The following is a 17,429-nucleotide window of genomic DNA, read 5'->3' as shown; positions in this document are numbered from 1 at the left end:
CGTTTATGGGGGGTCAATTAAGGAAGACATCCTCTTCTGCAAACCACTGCAAATCAACACAACAGGAGAGGATATTTTTAAAGTACTGGACAGCTTTGTGACATCAAATGGACTTTGGTGGTCAAGATGTGTTGGTATCTGTACTGATGGGGCAAAATCCATGACAAGGAGACATAGTGGAGTGGTAACATGCGTGCAAGCAGTTGCTCCCGACGCCACTTGGGTACACTGCAGCATCCACCCAGAGGCTCTTGCTGCCAAGGGAATGGCTGACAGTTTGAAATATGTTTTGGACACTACAATTAAAAATGTTAAGGCCCCCTGAACTCTCGTGTATTTTTACAACATACAGAAGTGCGCTGGTTATCAAGAAGTATTGACACATTTTTTTTCATTGAGAGATGAGCTTAAAGCTTTCTTTTCGGACAATAATTTTCACTTGTCTGCCGCTTGCATGGTGACGATTGAGCTGGGTGTGCAATTACGCAGGTACTTTCCCGAAACCCCTTTCCCTTTCATGCCTTGCCTCCAGTCCACTTACCAATATCTGAAAATAAAATAAAGAGCAACATTATTGATTATTATTATATTATTTGTGCCCTGGTCCTATAAGAGCTCTTGGTCACTTCCCACGAGCCGGGTTGTGACAAAAACTCACACTCATTCTTATGTTTAATAAATGTATCTTGTAGTGTGTGTGTGTGGCAGGCTTACAATGATGGCAGAAAACAACATTTGAGAGTGCGCTGACCCCGGTGCTATAGGGGGTACACAGCTGGAGGTTGAATGTTTGAAGGGGTATGGGACTATAAAAAGTTTTCTAAGCACCGTCTTAGTTCATTAACCCAGCACTCAGATATGTTACAATGTCTTAGTTCATTAGCCCAGCACTCAGACATGTTACAATGTCCAGAACAATCAGGAAATTACTTAGAGCTTAAGCTCTAGCTAATTATACGGCTACTTTTAGGTGCTAACTTTCTCTTTACGAGGACTCATGCACAGTTCATATGTTGGTTATTAACCAGTGTTGCTGAAAGGACTTGATGTAATTGCATTTTTTTTCATCTACATATTACAAATATGTTCACACAAAAAATACTTTCAAAATGTGGTAATCAACTTAGTCCCATCCACAATGTCGACACAACAGGAACCAAGCTTGTCAGAGCAGCTTGGGAGTGAGGAGTGAGGTCATCATCAATGGACTGGAGCGTGGGGGTATTGCTTTTGACGAGCCAGAACAAGACGTTACATTGTTTTCAGGCCACCTCGCTAAGACCCATCAAATGACTTCATGGGTCTCAGAAGAACCCCAGGCGCCCCGGGACCCACATATCAGGCCAGTGGAGCGTGTAGGCACAGTGGGAGAGCAGAGTGGGAAAGGGCCCTCAAGGCATTGTAACAAACTGGTCAGTTGCATCAAAGCAAAGAAAACCAGGTCATGCAGTGTTTTTACCAGTAGTTGATTGGTTATCCTGGATGAGAACAATTGAGCACAACCTAGAAATGCTTCCTTGATTTCTCAAACACTAGAAGCACAATTGTGAAGAGTCATCATACACACATACTATAGACATACATATGTCTGCAAAAAGAATCATGAGTATGTATGCCAAATATATTGTACTATGTTACTGTTATAGAACGTGGAGAGGCTAATGAATCGGGGCATGTGTGATCAGAAAGCCTCCTGGCTGGTGAAGCGGCCCTCATTTTCCATGGTGCATACATGTGCTGTGGAGCATTGCAGAGTTCTCTTGAGAGATATGTGTGCGTGTGGAATATCATTAAAGATGCTGCAGTAAGGGAGGGTCTTAAAAGAGCTCATCACTCTGTGTTATTTTATTTATTCACTATTCATACAAATTATACTATTCAAAATATCTATTTTAGAGACCTGTCTCAAGACAAAATAAATACATTAATTAAATAATCGAGAAGCACAATTAGTGGAGCTAAAATAGCATTCAGAGTAAATGAAAGTACACATGATCTAAGGGGAGGGGATGAAACAGACAGTAATTATGCTGGTTGAGTAATTGCAGTGCTATACTTAACTTGCATACTAAGAGAGTCTGGTTTGGATGCTGTTCCCTGGGTTTAGTGCTTATGCTGCCTGCATTTCTTTCCAAAGTGTGCTAACACATCTTATAGTATTACCTCTGGTATGTACCTGATATTCAATTGGATATTGTTGAATCAGATTGTGCCGAGTTGTGCTTATTTTATTGAATCCAGGAGAAACAAACAAGTAATTAACAGGTTAACTGTGTAATTAACATTTTACCACGCCATTACCTAGTTATTTCTGTAGTGTAAAATAAAGTGCTGCCTCGTGGTATAGGGTGTGTACTCTTTCACACTGCTGAGACCCATTTACACTCATCCAGGCGGGATACTGTATAGTGAAAGAGGATCTGACTTGAAAACCTCCATACTGTATACAGCTGCCAAAATATCAGCACGTTGTTTTGTTTGTTTACAATCAATAATTTTTGATTCATGTGTAATATTATCAATCTATTTATTCAATTTGTTTTGTGAATAAGCAGGTAATGTCCATATTAAATGATGACTTCCATATGATGTTGGTACAGTATGGGACATACTGATGTGGTAGTGATGCACTGTGAAACCTATCGGACAGCATTGCTATTATATCATAGAAACATCATTAGACTAGTGTTCCATTTAAGTAAAAAGCTGATAAAACACTCAGTAGATTTAAATATATGATTTATGTTGATTAAAACAAGGGTTAGGCAATAAGGCAGCTCAGACAGGATAAACAGATAAGCTGGATGTTCCAGTTGTTGAGAGCTTTTGGACACAGATTTCCTCACCATTTCCACATTTCCACACCAGTAAATCATGCACAATTGTGTGTGCAAAGAATGTGCCTGAAGAAAGGGAGGTGGGAAGAACAAAGGGTTAGAGAGAGACGAGAGCATGTGATAACAAGCCTGTGATCAAAATAATGCTGTCCAGTTTTTAAGAAATGTCATATTTATAATTTCTCATCACCCCCTTACATTTCACACATTCTGCTGAGGCAGAGCGAAGCATCTTTAAATGCAACAGAGGAGGAGTAAGGGAGGAGGGATGGAGAAAGGGGGTAGGAGGAGGAGGAGGAGGAGGATAGATGACAGGCAGAGGAAGGAGGAGGGATTGTGGTTGCGTCTGGTGCTATTGTCATTCTGCTGTTGTGCGCTTCAGCGGCAGGAGGGTCTGCTGAAAGGAGGAGTAGAAAACAGAGCCAGGGAGGACGGAGAGAGAGAGAGAGAGAGAGAGAGAGAGAGAGAGGACAGGGAAAGAAAGAAGAGAAAGGAGAGCCTGAGCAGCACTGCAACAGCTGCTGCAGCAGTCTGTCAGGCGGACAGAGAGGGGCAGAGGGAATGAGGAGAGGAAAAAATGAATAATCTGTCTGCAAAGAAGAGCAAAGATCCAAGGACTGTGCCTTGTTAGCCTTTTCTTGTTTTCTCCTGAAAGGATAAGGGGACTGAAAGGAAGACTATTTTTCTCTCTCCTTGCTGATGCTTTTTGAAATGCTCTCATGCAGGAGGCATGCGCAGAAGTAGCGTGAAAGGAGGCAGAGAAGGAGATTTAAAGATGGAAAGGGCGGAAAGCACCAAAACGTACGGCCAAGCAGAGGGCAAAGCTGTTGGCATGGCAGCCAAGAGGGGCAAGTCGGGGGTGCCCCAGAGCGCCCAACGAGGGGAACTGAGGGTGTACCGTGCAGGTAGCTCTGAGGGGCGGCTTCCAGTGTCCTCCAACCTCCGCAAGCAGAGGTCCATGACCAACCTGGCCGTGCTCACCGATGCAGAGAAAAAGATACACCTCTACGAGCCCAAGTGGTGTGATGACATGGCCAAACCTGGAGCAGGACCCCTCAAGGCAGGCAAGCCCAAGCTGGCAGGAGGGGGTGGGGGTGGCGGACGAGGGGGCGCGCCACTCTCACGCAACCTCTCCAAGTCAGAGCACTCTCTCTTCCAGGGCAAACCCAAAACCTTCAGCCCATTGGTGGCTCCTTCTGGTCTGGTCAGACCCAGTCAGAGCCGGATCCCCCGGGCGCCGTATGCAGAGGTGAAGCCCCTGAGTAAAGCCCCTGAGGACGGAAAATCTGATGATGAGATCCTCTCCAGCAAGGCTAAGGCTGCCAGCAAGAAGCAGGCAGTGGGAGCTTCTGTGGAGTCAGAGGCCAAGAGCCAAGGTGATGGGAGCCAATCCTCCTTCCTCAAGGTGGATCCAGAGCTGGTAGTGACTGTCCTGGGTGACCTGGAGCAACTTCTCTTCAGCCAGATGCTGGGTGAGTAAAACCAACTTTTTCTCTCCTGCAGACCTCTACCCCTCTGTCGAGCCTGGCTGTGTGTCTGTTGCTCTCTACAGCACAAAACAAAAACGCCCCTCTCTCCTCTCGATGCCTCTCCCCATCAGCACGCCCCCTTACTACAGCTGTCACTAACACCTGCTTGCTACTGCAGTCCTCATTGTCCCTGAATGGAGCTAATCTTGCTGGGTATCGATTGAGATGAACTCCAGGGGTTGTATACCGTCTCTCAGTGTTCATATTGTATGCACTTGAAAAGCTTTCTCTTGAATGCTGCCCCAGATTTAGCATTTTGTTTTAAAGCCATATCCTGATTATTGTGAAGCATGGGTTTTGATCAGTTACTGCAGGTGGTGGTGGACAATACCTCCATTGTTTGCAATGCGTTTAGGTTATTGTTTCTAATATCCTACGGGCTGTTCTCTGGCGTGTGAAGCATGATGTCATTGATTGTGTGTATAAGGTTGTTTCCTGAGTTCTATTCCGTCTCAGCTCTAGTCTGCTGCAGTGGGTTGACCAACCAGCTAGGCCCTCAGTGATCCTGCAGCTCTCTTTATGCTCCATGCAGAGATATATGTGAATGGTTCCAGAAAATAGGACCTGGGAAATAAACTGAGCCATATTGAATTGATTTTAAGTTCCCTGTGAGACATATTTGGACTCCTTCCAGCCCCATTCATCCGTGGCCATTGACAGATGGTGCCCACACTGTCTATATGGGAAGTAAAATAGCCAGGAGTGGCTGGGCTTCTCTGGTACTCTAGGTATCTCAGTAAAACTATAAGCTCTTTGTTTTCAACCAGGTGTATAAAGAAGATAGAGTAGCATGATATAATGTGTGAATGTCATTGACTGAATACAGCACATTTTGAACAGAATAGCTTTATTTTTCTGAAACATACAGTGCAGTGTAATGTTTCTGGCAGGTTTTACACTGACCAGAGGTATAGGTTGATCACTGGATTGCTTCCTGTGAAATATATTTATTGGCCTCTGGATATGCATCTCATTATCCCAAATGAGTACATTTGATTAGTGTGTTGAGTTAATTGGTTAATTGACGTTGACATTGATCAGAAACAAGAGCACATCAGTTTTAGCTTAAGACCAAGAACCAAATATCCAACTCAAACCTTGACTGTCATACATCCCACTGTACTCTAGTTTGTGAATCAGCTGCTGAATTGTTGACCTCATTTTAAATTGTGCCGCTGGCTTTATTAGATTGCCAATTTTAAGTACCACACCCCAAGGGACCAGGGATCCAGTCTTGAAGCACGGTTTCTACTGTTCCTAAAGTCTTGCTGACACAAGGCCCAGAATGACAATTTCTATAGACGGCCACATAGAGTTCCACAGTATGAGTCATAATACCCATAAAGCAGTCAAACAGGGAAATGGTTCCAATAATTTTTCCAACATAACATTTTCCCATAAGGGATTTTAGAAACTTAAAATAAGGGCTGCATTTCGTACAGATTTACCCTGACGTAAATGTTTCATAACCATGTAAATCTCTCTAGGACAAGGTGAGTTTTATCAATATATTTGCTTCTAATGTGCTAATGGGGCTATCAAAAGGAACTACAAAATGCCATGATGATCTGGACGAGACTGCCGAATCGAGGCAAAGGTAAGAATCTCTGGATTAACTATCTAACGTTACCTAAATGTAGTAAATAATACATTGGCAAAGTTTCTCAAAATGGACAATTCTGTGAACTGTCTTGTGCAAGTTTTAAATTCTTCCTTTAAAAGTTGCGTCATACTGTGGCACACTTTGTGTGCTGCCGCAGCATTCTGTGGCAAGTCATTTAATTGTCAGCCATTTTTTCTGTTACTGCCAGTTATTGATAGTTTGACCACCAGAGGGCATCTTTGAGAAGCATTTGATAGTATTCCGTATGGGCATTACCAGAGAATTTAAATCCTTTTTTATAATAACATAGTATATGGGATTGATTTTAAGAAATTTGGCTTAATTAATTTGAATAATATTATGGTGTTTCTATTCAGAGAAAAATGAAAAACAAACCCTCACGGTTTCCATTAGGATGGAATGGAAAATATGGCGCTGTACAACGTGACTACAGGATTGGAGGATTCTAAATTATTTACCTTCATAAGACAACTTTGTTACAATATTTCTGTAGATCAGTGATATTTATTCCCATAGTAATTCATTACGGATCCATAACTAAATAAACATTTTCATTCTGAAAGAGTATTTTTTATCATTATTTTATTAACAAAATGTATTTATTTGTTTATTAGGCTATTGTGCAGTCTACAATACATACCGTAGTTAACATGGGACAGTGCCTAATTCCTTACATAAGGGAGAGCAGGCCATGTCTGTACTACAGAATGCAGGGCATGCGGGAGACCGGTGTTATTTCATAGTTGTGATGTCTTCACTATTATTCTACAATGTAGAAAATGGTAAATACAGAAAAATCGTGGAATGAGTAGGTGTGTCCCATCTTTTGACTGGTCCTTGCTTAATTCATTTGATTAATATTATGGCGTTTCTTTTCAATGAAAACCAAAAAACCCTCTGGGTTTCTGTTAGGATGGAATGGAAAATATGTCGCTGTACCACGTGACGGTCAGCAGTACAGTACTGGGCTATTTAGCTAAAGAAAATCCCTGTGTCGTGCAGACGAGAGACAAGGGTTCAAATCCCCGGTGGGGAGGAAGGAGTAGACTTCTCTCAGAGTCCCCATGCTTGTCTCAGAGCAGCACAAAACGGTGCTAAAGTAATTGTAGGCTTTTGCTTCTAACTTCAATTGATAAAGTGTTTTTAGCCACAATCGCGTTAACCACAATTGATACATTTGGGCACAATCGATAGCGTGCTGGACTTCACTTGTTTAATTAAATTATTATGGTGGTCTCAGAGCAAATAGCCTGGATTGTTACTCCCATTTCGTCCCTCGCTCTCTTCCACGCGTCATTCAGCATGATTGTGGGCGTGCTGGGAGGATGTACTGTTTTTTATTCTATATATATGAATTACAAATCAGCCTTTACTTAATTCAAGTTTATTGCATTGTTACAATGTGTAATCATTGATGTCCCAGGAGCAGGAGTGGTAAACACTGTTGAAGTGTATAATTGTAATACATACATGCAGACACAGCATCATTCAAATAATGGAGTTTGATACACCTGGTATTGGATATGACTGAAAAACAACTTGCTAAATAGCAATTTTCACAAATGAACTTTATGACAAAAAAATATGCATATGTTTTTCTCTGCATTAACTAACATATTCCTCTCAATTGTACATTTTTTGCTTGACTTGTTATGATGTTATAAGTACTTACATTTGCTTCCTCTGTAATGTTTTGTCAGCCATCTTTGCTGAACAAAGTCACCAGGGACGGTTGGTTCACGTCAATTTTGTCATTGTAACCACTCAATATGATTGGTCATATAAAAACGTTGGGACCCAAAAGCATAATGAGTTCTCTAACTCCCCCTTGTGGTGGTCTGGAGCAATAAAGGCGTGGCGCTGAGTACCTCTAAGTCACGCGGTGAAAGCTCGCAACTTTTAAAGGAGGAAACACTGTACCTGTTAGCAAAGGTGTCAGCAAGAGATGGCATGCAGAAACTAGCAGAGATTTGTAGTTTTGCATGATGTCTACTTTGATGCTAATTAGCGTTTTCGAACCTGAGAGTAAATAGAGCAAAATATATTGAAAGTCACCTTGTCTGAGAGAGATTTACACGGTTATCAAAACATCACGCCAGGGTAAGCATAAATGAAACACAGCCATTATTTTAAGTGTTTCTAAAACCCCTATAGGAAAAATTATTATTATTATTATTTTCCCTGATCGCAAGATTTTAGGGGTATTATGACACCTCTACTGTGGGGTTCTATAGAGAAGTTAGATTAGAACATTTCTAACTCATAAGAAAGAGACTTTAGTCACCACCTTCGTGCACAAAACAAAACAACCATTGAGTTATTCAAATATTTGTCGCTGAGGCTGATTTGTTTTTCTCCATCACTCACAGCCCATTATATTCACATTCTATATTCTTTCAATGTCTGCTATGTTTTCGGTGATGATGGTGGTGTGATGTTGTCGCTGCTCACACTGATCCCTGTATGCATTGTGTGCTAATGCTCATGTGAAGTTGGGCCATGTAAACCGGATGCAACCCGGATATAGACAGTCCATGAATCTGCTTTTGCTAGTGTGAGTACTGTAGATTACGTTGAAAACAATGGTCGGACATCTTGGATGTAGAGACCTCAGTGCCAGACCGTCACTGTTGTTTCATAGGATGCTCATTTTGGGGTGTATTTTTCTCTGCAGGCTTCTGAAAGGGTCAGCTCTTCTCTGGACAGTAATTTAAGATGGTACTGGATGGTTTGAGAAGATTAGGCCATTGCTTTGACTGGATCTAGAGATTGCTCCAAGGGCGTTAAAGTCTAATGTTAGTGAGCTCTGTCCTGAATCATATAGCCTAGAGACTGATTCAAACAAGACAATTGTTGACTACAATAATCATACTTGCTGTTTAGAATCGCTTCATTTCTATAGCATTTCAATATGTATCTGAATGGCCGTTATTGATATCAAGAGGTTTTATGAACAAGCCAGTCAATGAACATTCCAGCTAGCCAATATCAAAGAAGTCTGTATTTTGTTGACATCCCAGCTAGGCAATATAGGTGTGTTTGTAGATTCACTCTGGCTATCTATTCCAACTTCAGAGCACTCTCATCTGAATGTGCCAGAGCGCAGAATAACTGATGAATTTACGAATGCCCAGAGCACTGGCACTCCAGATTAAATTTACGAAACACACCCGTAGAGATATATTTTGTTGACATCCCCTATCTCAACTTAATGGATACATATTCGCTGATCCGACTTCATGGCCATGCTTCATTAGTTTATATGACGGGAGGTTGACCTCTTGTGCCTGTCACGCTTAGAACCAAGTAAACAGTGTCAGTAAACAATCACATTGTGAACATTGTGAGTCCATTGTGTGTGTATGTGTGTTTACAATCATGCATTTGGTTGCATAGCAACCACTTGTGACACATTTTCAGAAATGCACTCAATTCTCACCCTCCTAGATTTTCTAAGGAATGGAGATTTTAGTTAAAATCCATTGAAGTAATTATTTTAAAATGAGGTAATGTCATTTATAACATCTGCTTAATGAATTATTTATTATTTTACAGGATTTATTATTTTACAGGATTTTATAATCCCTCATGAGACAGCATTGCAATGAACAAACAGCTTTGTTTCATGAATGGTAAAACCAGGCAGAATTTCAGACAGGATGAACTATCATATACGAGTCATGACTCGCCTTCCCATGTAATATCAAACAGCCCATGAGAGCAAATATTATAACACACACACATAAAACTATTTCTCTTTGTGGCGCTGGGAATTAAAGCTACAGGCGATTACCTCTGCATGTTTACAATAAAGGGCAGCTTGACCGAAACGTCAACAAATAAATGTGCAGAGGCAAGCTGTTTGCAGGAGGAATTTTCTTCATTGATGTAACAGACTATAAGGGGTAGCCAATCGTCTATGAGTGTCCAGCACATACAGATAGCATTCACATTCTATGGTCCAGCACACTTCTCCTTATTCCAGGTCATAACATTCATTGCAGAAAATGTCTTTCTTTGAGACAATTCCCCTTCCCTACTGCATGGTATACTACAATAGCCCTCCTTATTGGACAGATACATTTATTCATGGTCTTGTGCATTCATATTCTGCATAATGCAGCAGTAACCCACTTTTCATTCATTATTTTTTTTGCTCATTACAGGAATAATGAAAGGACTGTTGTTTTGATTCATAAATATAGTCTCTATTTGTGGGACACATCCTATGACTTCATTCTGATTCGGTGGTACAATAGTCCTCTGGATGTCATAATAGACTTATTTATGAAGTCAGTTTGTGTAATGCAACCTCGCTCAATTACCGGAACAACTCATCATAAGAGCTGGAGATAGACTGGTTCTCCCACTATATTACCTCTATTGTACAGAGTGCAACTCTAATGGACAAGCAAGCGGAAGGAACCTCAATAGCAATCGACAATTGCCAGGATTCAACTTATTCAAGAGGAATATAGTAATGTGGACATGCTGTTATGCATAAAGGGGGCTGGAGAATAAGTGCACATGAACATAACTAAGGGAGATTTGACTCGTTCTGTATGGCAGATTCAATATGAATTCCTCTAATAACCAAGTCCACGAGGACAGCAGGTCAGGTTGGTAAGCAGAGCTCTGGGTTATTACGACTACTGCGAGAGAACTAGCTGACGGGGCGGAGGCAGCATCCATGAATTATTGCAGTAATTGGCTTGTTGCAGAACGTTACTTCCGTATTTACTAAAAGAGATTCTCAGAGTTTTGCACGTCTTCGCCAGAAGTAAACAACAAAGTTTTGCAGTTTCGCTATGTCACGGTCGCCATAGAGCAGGGTTCCCCGACTTGGTCCTCGGGGTACCCTAACACCACACAGCTGATTCAAATAATCAACTAATCATCAAGCTTTGATCATTTGAATCAGTTGTGTAGTGTTACGGCAAAAACCAAAACGTACACTCCTTGGGGTCCCGAGGACCGAGTTTGGGAAACGCTGCCATAGAGCCCATTGGATGTGAACCGTCATGCAAGCCCTCCATGACTGTGACAATAGAATTCACTGCCATAGAGTAGCGGTGAAATAGGTATGTAGGGTATAATGGGTGCGGCAAACCCAGTGGTGTAAAGTAATTCAATAAAAATACTTTAAAGTACTACTACTACTTTTACATTTACTTCACTACATTCCTAAAGAGAGTAATGTATGTTTTACTCCATACATTTTACTTGACACCCAAAACTACTAATTTAAAGGTTACATTTTGAATGCTTAGTAGGGTAGGAAAATGGTCCAATTCACACACCTATCAAGAGAACATCCCTGTTCATCCCTACTGCCTCTGATGTGGTTGATTCACTAAACAAACATGCTTCGTTTGTAAATTATGTCTGAGTGTTGGAGTGTTCCCCTGGCTATCTATGAATAAAAAGAAAAAAAGAAAATGGTGCCATCTGATTTGCTTCATATAAGGAATTTTAAATGATTTATTCTTTTACTTTGGATACTTAATGTAAGCTTATTTGAGTAATTACATTTCATTTTGATACTTAATTATATTTAAAACCAAATACTATTTGACTTTTACTCAAGTAGTATTTTATTGGGTGCCTTTGACTTGACTCATTTTCTATTTCTACAATTGGGTACTTTTTCCACCACTGGGCAAACCTATCTGGTCATGCTGTTCCACTAGGAGAACATTTAAAACACTCTCATGGCACTGGAGAAGATTGATAATGGAAGAGTGTGTACACACAGATGAAATAGATGAAAGTGATGGGATTTATTTTGCTGTAGGATTTCTCAACCCTTGCTCTCATCGAGTTTGGAAGAAGGTACCATTATATTGTGCGATAACCAAATGCTAGTGTCCTATTTCCTATCCTCTGGGCTGTTTGTAGAGTTGGAGTGGGGTGTTTGTAGAGTTGGAGTGGGCTGTTTGTAGAGTTGGAGTGGGGTGTTTGTAGAGTTGGAGTGGGGTGTTTGTAGAGTTGGATCCTCTGGGCTGTTTGGGTTGTTTGTAGAGTTGTAGAGTGGGGTGTTTGTAGAGTTGGAGTGGGCTGTTTGTAGAGTTGGAGTGGGGTGTTTGTAGAGTTGGAGTGGGGTGTTTGTAGAGTTGGAGGGGGTGTTTGTAGAGTTGGAGTGGGCTGTTTGTAGAGTTGGAGTGGGCTGTTTGTAGAGTTGGAGTAGAGGGGTGTTTGTAGAGTTGGAGTGGGGTGTTTGTAGAGTTGGAGTGGGGTGTTTGTAGAGTTGGAGTGGGGTGTTTATAGAGTTGGAGTGGGCTGTTTGTAGAGTTGGAGTGGGGTGTTTGTAGAGTTGGAGTGGGGTGTTTGTAGAGTTGGAGTGGGGTGTTTATAGAGTTGGAGTGGGCTGTTTGTAGAGTTGGAGTGGGCTGTTTGTAGAGTTGGAGTGGGGTGTTTGTAGAGTTGGAGTGGGGTGTTTATAGAGTTGGAGTGGGCTGTTTGTACAGTTGGAGTGGGGTGTTTGTAGAGTTGGAGTGGGGTGTTTGTAGAGTTGGAGTGGGCTGTTTGTAGAGTTGGAGTGGGGTGTTTGTGGGCTGTTTGTAGAGTTGGAGTGGGCTGTTTGTAGAGTTGGAGTGGGCTGTTTGTAGAGTTGGAGTGGGGTGTTTGTAGAGTTGGAGTGGGGTGTTTGTAGAGTTGGAGTGGTGTTTGTAGAGTTGGAGTGGGGTGTTTGTAGAGTTGGAGTGGGGTGTTTGTAGAGTTGGAGTGGGGTGTTTGTAGAGTTGGAGTGGGGTGTTTGTAGAGTTGGAGTGGGCTGTTTGTAGAGTTGGAGTGGGGTGTTTGTAGAGTTGGAGTGGGGTGTTTGTAGAGTTGGAGTGGGGTGTTTGTAGAGTTGGAGTGGGGTGTTTGTAGAGTTGGAGTGGGGTGTTTGTAGAGTTGGAGTGGGGTGTTTGTAGAGTTGGAGTGGGGTGTTTGCTGTGGGAAACAATATAAAGGCCTTTCACTGCCATTCTATCTTCTTCTCAGTGAACAGGCTAATCTATTGAGTGGACCTTAAAGGGACGAACTGTCACATAAGTCTTGATTAACTAATCTATACACCTTCATCCTGTCTGTCTTAGACCCGAGAGCACTGAACAGATGAATTTAGCAATCTGTTAATTATTCTCCTCCCTCATTTTTCTTTTTTTTACGGAAAAGTAATCATTTAAACAGTAGGTGAAGAGTTGTGGAGATTTATATGACATTCATAATGTCCGTGGTCTTTGCATTGAGATCTGCTTTAGCGTTGTATCTGTCTGTGTGTGAGTGAGGTGGATTGCCCTCCCTCTCACAGATCACTGCAATGCAGGGCACCAGGGACCTGTCAATCACTTTAGCATGTATTTCCTCAGCAGATGTGGTGCGTAGCCTGCCTGCCTGCATGCATGTCTGCTATTTGGTTTGCTGGCTGCCTCAGCTTCCTGTTTTGGGCCTATATGAAGGTCACTAGCATCTACCCCCTTTGGTGTCTGCCACTACAAAGAGATGGATGTTTTCCTTATAGCTCTATGATGGAGGCACTGACAGTAGATCACATCTTGACAGTAGGTCCATGGCACTGGTGCTCTGAGTTTGTGAAAAGTGATTGATGACATGAAGTACATACATTTTATGGTTAGGATGATATTAAATCAAATGGCATCGTAGATTAAATTGGCAAATACATTTCAATGTTACCTTGTTTGACTATACATGCCATGAGTGGAAATAATATCAAAACTATAATGCTAGCTAGAATTAACCAATAAGGGTGTGGTATATGGTCAATATACCATGGCAAAGGGCTGTTCTTATGTGCGATGCAGGGTGGAGTGAATGGATACAACCCTTAGCCGTGGTATATTGGCCATATACCACAACACCCCGAGGTGCCTTATTGCTGATTACCACATAATTAGAGAAGTACATAGCCATTTTTTGTCATACCCATGGTATACAGTCGGATACACCACGTCTTTCAGCCAAACAGCATTCAGGGCTCGAACCTCCCAGTTTATAATCCCCTTTAGATCACATTCACCATTTCCATAATCGTTATTTTTACTGTAAAGATCCAATATATCAGCAGGCTTTGTAGGGTTAAAAGTAAATAAATAACTCTTCATGCTCTGTCAGACTAATGGGGCCTTCTTAAAGGGTGTGTCTGTTGTGAGGCTAAATACTAAGGAGGATGGATGAATGCTATGGAAAGGTGCTTGTCACAGCTATTTGCAAAATGGTGGTGAAGTCCATCTAAACTGGTTTTTAAGGAGATAGCTAGGCTATATCAGTTTGAGGTGATGTAAGCTGATATGAACCCAGGTGTAACCTTAAAATGTTTGAAATACTGAGAGCTGCAGAGATGCTTATTTTCAATTCAGTGATGGTGAAAAGGATCAGACAGTGTAATTGCACAAGACAATAGCACTTCTCAGAACATTAACATGACAGACATTTTTCTGTATACAGTCTTTCATGACAGTGAAAGAGGTGTGAAAGGCCATGTATTTCTATTTAATGCTGCACACTAATTTACTCTTCAAGTTCTACTGCATTGTTCTACTGCATTGTTCTACTGCATTGTTCTACTGCATTGTTCTACTGCATTGTTCTACTGCATTGCCTCAGAGTCAGGGTGCAAAATAGGAGGGGGCCAGGGGGATCAGCTCCTCTAAATGCAACAAAAGTCAAACTTGGAGGGGTCTCTAAATCATGCTAATTTAACTATTCTCCTATGTCTTTAAAATGCAGTGCTAAATACGTTTTACAGTGGTAAATGTTTTTTTGAAAGCTTCCAAATTAATTGAACACCCTCACCTTTCTATAGTACTTCCAGCACCGACAGATGGCCGCCTCACTTCGCATTCCTAGGAAACTATGCAGTATTTTGTTTTTTTATGTGTTATTTCTTACAATGTTACCCCAGAAAATCTTAGGTTTTATTACATACAGTCGGGAGGAACTATTGGATGTAATAGCAAAGTCAACTCACCACCAATACCATAGGAATACAACTTTCCCGAAGCGGATCCTCTGTTTGGCCTACCACCCAGGACAATGGATCGGATCCCAGCCGGCGACCCAAAACAACGGCGCCGTAGAAGGGGCAGACGGAGCGTCTTCTGGTCAGGCTCCATAGACGGGCACATCACGCACCGCTCCCGAGCATACTACTCGCCAATGTCCAGTCTCTTGACAACAAGGTAGACGAAATCCGAGCAAGGGTAGCATTCCAGAGAGACATCAGAGACTGTAACGTTCTTTGTTTCACGGAAACATGGCTCACTCGAGACACGCTATCTGAGTTGGTACAGTCACCTGGGTTCTTCACGCATCACGCCGACAGAAATAAGCATCTCTCTGGTAAGAAGAAGGGCGGGGGTGTATGCCTTATGATTAAAGAGACGTGGTGTGATCATAATAACATACAGGAACTCAATTCCTTTTGTTCACCTGACTTAGAATTCCTCACAATCAAATTCCGACCACATTATCTACCAAGACAATTCTCTTCGATCGTATTCACAGTTGTGTATATCCCCCCCAAGCAGACACATCGATGGCCCTGAAAGAACTTCATTCGACTCTGAGTAAACTGGAAACCACATATCCCGAGGCTGCATTTATTGTAGCTGGGGATTTTAACAAGGCTAATCTGAAAACAAGGCTCCCTAAATTCTATCAGCATATCGATTGTGCTACCAGGGCCGGCAAAACCCTAGACCATTGTTATTCTAACTTCCGCGAAGCATATAAGGCCCTCCCCCGCCCTCCCTTTGGAAAAGCTGACCACGACTCCATTTTGTTGCTCCCAGCCTACAGACAGACTAAAACAAGAAGCTCCCGGGCTCAGGTCTGTTCAACGCTGGTCCGACCAATCGGATTCCACGCTTCAAGATTGCTTCGATCACGTGGACTGGGATATGTTCCGAATTGCGGAGAACAACATCATTGATGAATACGCTGATTCGGTGAGCGAGTTTATTAGCAAGTGCATCAGTGATGTTGTACCCACAGTGTCTATTTAAACATTCCCCAACCAGAAACCGTGGATTGATGGCAGCAATCACGCAAAACTGAAAGCGCAAACCATTGCTTTAAATCAGGGCAAGGTGACCGGAAACATGACCGAATACAAACAGTGTAGCCATTCCCTACGCAAGGCAATCAAACAAGCTATGCGTCAGTATAGAGACAAAGTGGAGTCGCAATTCAACGGCCCAGCCACGAGAGGTATGTGGCAGGGTCTACAGTCAATCACGGACTATAAAAGAAAAACCACGATGTCTCGCTCCCGCTACAAAAACCTGCGGGCTCTCCTCCGCTGTAGCCAACGTGAGTAAAACATTTAAACATGTTAACCCTCGCAAGGCTGCAGGCTCAGATGGCATCCCCGGCCGCATCCTCAGAGCATGCGCAGACCAGCTGGCTGGTGTGTTTACGGACATATTCAATCAATCCTAATCCCAGTCTGCTGTTCCCACATGCTTCAAGAGGGCCACCATTGTTCCTGTTCCCAAGAAACTAAGGTAACTGAACTAAATGACTACCGCCCTGTAGCACTCACTTCCGTCATCATGAAGTGCTTTGAGAGACTAGTCAAGGACCATATCACCTCCACCCTACCTGACACCCTAGACCCACTCCAATTTGCTTACCGCCCCAATAGGTCCACAGACGACGCAATCGCCATCACACTGAACACTGCCCTAATCCATCTGGACAAGAGGAATACCGATGTAAGAATGCTGTTCATCAATTACAGCTCAGCATTTAACACCATAGTACTCTCCAAACTTGTCAATAAGCTCTCGACCCTGGCTCTCGACCCGCCCTGTGCAACTGGGTCCTGGACTTCCTGATAGGCCGCCCCCAGGTGGTGAGGGTAGGTAACAACATCTCCACTCCACTGATCCTCAAGACTGGGTCCCCACAAGGGGGCGTTCTCAGTGTTCTCCTGTACTCCCTGTTCACCCATGACTGCGTGGCCAAGTTTGCAGACGACACAAGAGTGGTAGGCTTGATTACCAACAACGACGAGACAGCTTACAGGGAGGGGCCCTTGGAGTGTGGTGTCAGGAAAATAACCTCACACTGAATGTCAACAAAACAAAGGAGATGATCGTGGACTTCAGGAAACAGCAGAGGGAGCACCCCCCTATCCACATCCACGGGACAGCATCTTGTCGGCTGTATCACCACCTGGTACGGCAACTGCTCCGCCCATAACCGTAAGGCTCTCCAGAGGGTAGTGCAAACCGGGTGCAAACTACCTGCCCTCCAGGACACCTACACTAGCCGATGTCACAGGAAGGCCAAAAAGATCATCAAGGACAACAACCACCGGAGCCATGATAGCGTGTTCACCCCGCTATCATCCAGAAGGCGAGGTCAGTACAGGTGCATCAAAGTGGGGACCGAGAGACTGAAAAACAGCTTCTATCTCAAGGCCATCAGACT

General features: G+C 42.7%; 1 protein-coding gene and 1 long non-coding RNA gene across 12 annotated transcripts in view; one reads left to right on the top strand and one right to left on the bottom strand.

The window, feature by feature from the left end:
- LOC112263105 (neuron navigator 1) overlaps positions 1-17,429 on the top strand; it is a 124,339-nt gene that overhangs the window by 22,072 nt on the left and 84,838 nt on the right. For 9 of the 11 annotated variants that reach the window (XM_042330676.1, XM_042330664.1, XM_042330661.1 and 6 more), the window contains exon 4: positions 3,563-4,309. The exons of 1 other annotated variant lie outside the window; for it this stretch is intronic. In XM_042330676.1, coding sequence (XP_042186610.1) covers positions 3,563-4,309 — 747 coding nt within the window. Of the gene's footprint in view, positions 1-3,179; positions 4,310-17,429 lie in introns of those variants that run through there. One more of the 11 variants, XM_042330673.1, reaches the window with a different exon arrangement.
- LOC121847833 lies at positions 2,723-3,813 on the bottom strand. The gene is made up of 2 exons (XR_006084698.1): positions 3,736-3,813; positions 2,723-2,903 (listed from the first exon to the last, which is right to left on the bottom strand). It is a non-coding gene; the product is annotated as an uncharacterized LOC121847833 (long non-coding RNA).

Source organism: Oncorhynchus tshawytscha, linkage group LG02, assembly GCF_018296145.1.
Source record: "Oncorhynchus tshawytscha isolate Ot180627B linkage group LG02, Otsh_v2.0, whole genome shotgun sequence".
NCBI classification, from domain to species: Eukaryota; Metazoa; Chordata; class Actinopteri; order Salmoniformes; family Salmonidae; genus Oncorhynchus; species Oncorhynchus tshawytscha.
Note: the sequence above shows the minus strand (reverse complement) of the source record. Positions and strands in the feature narration are given on the sequence as shown.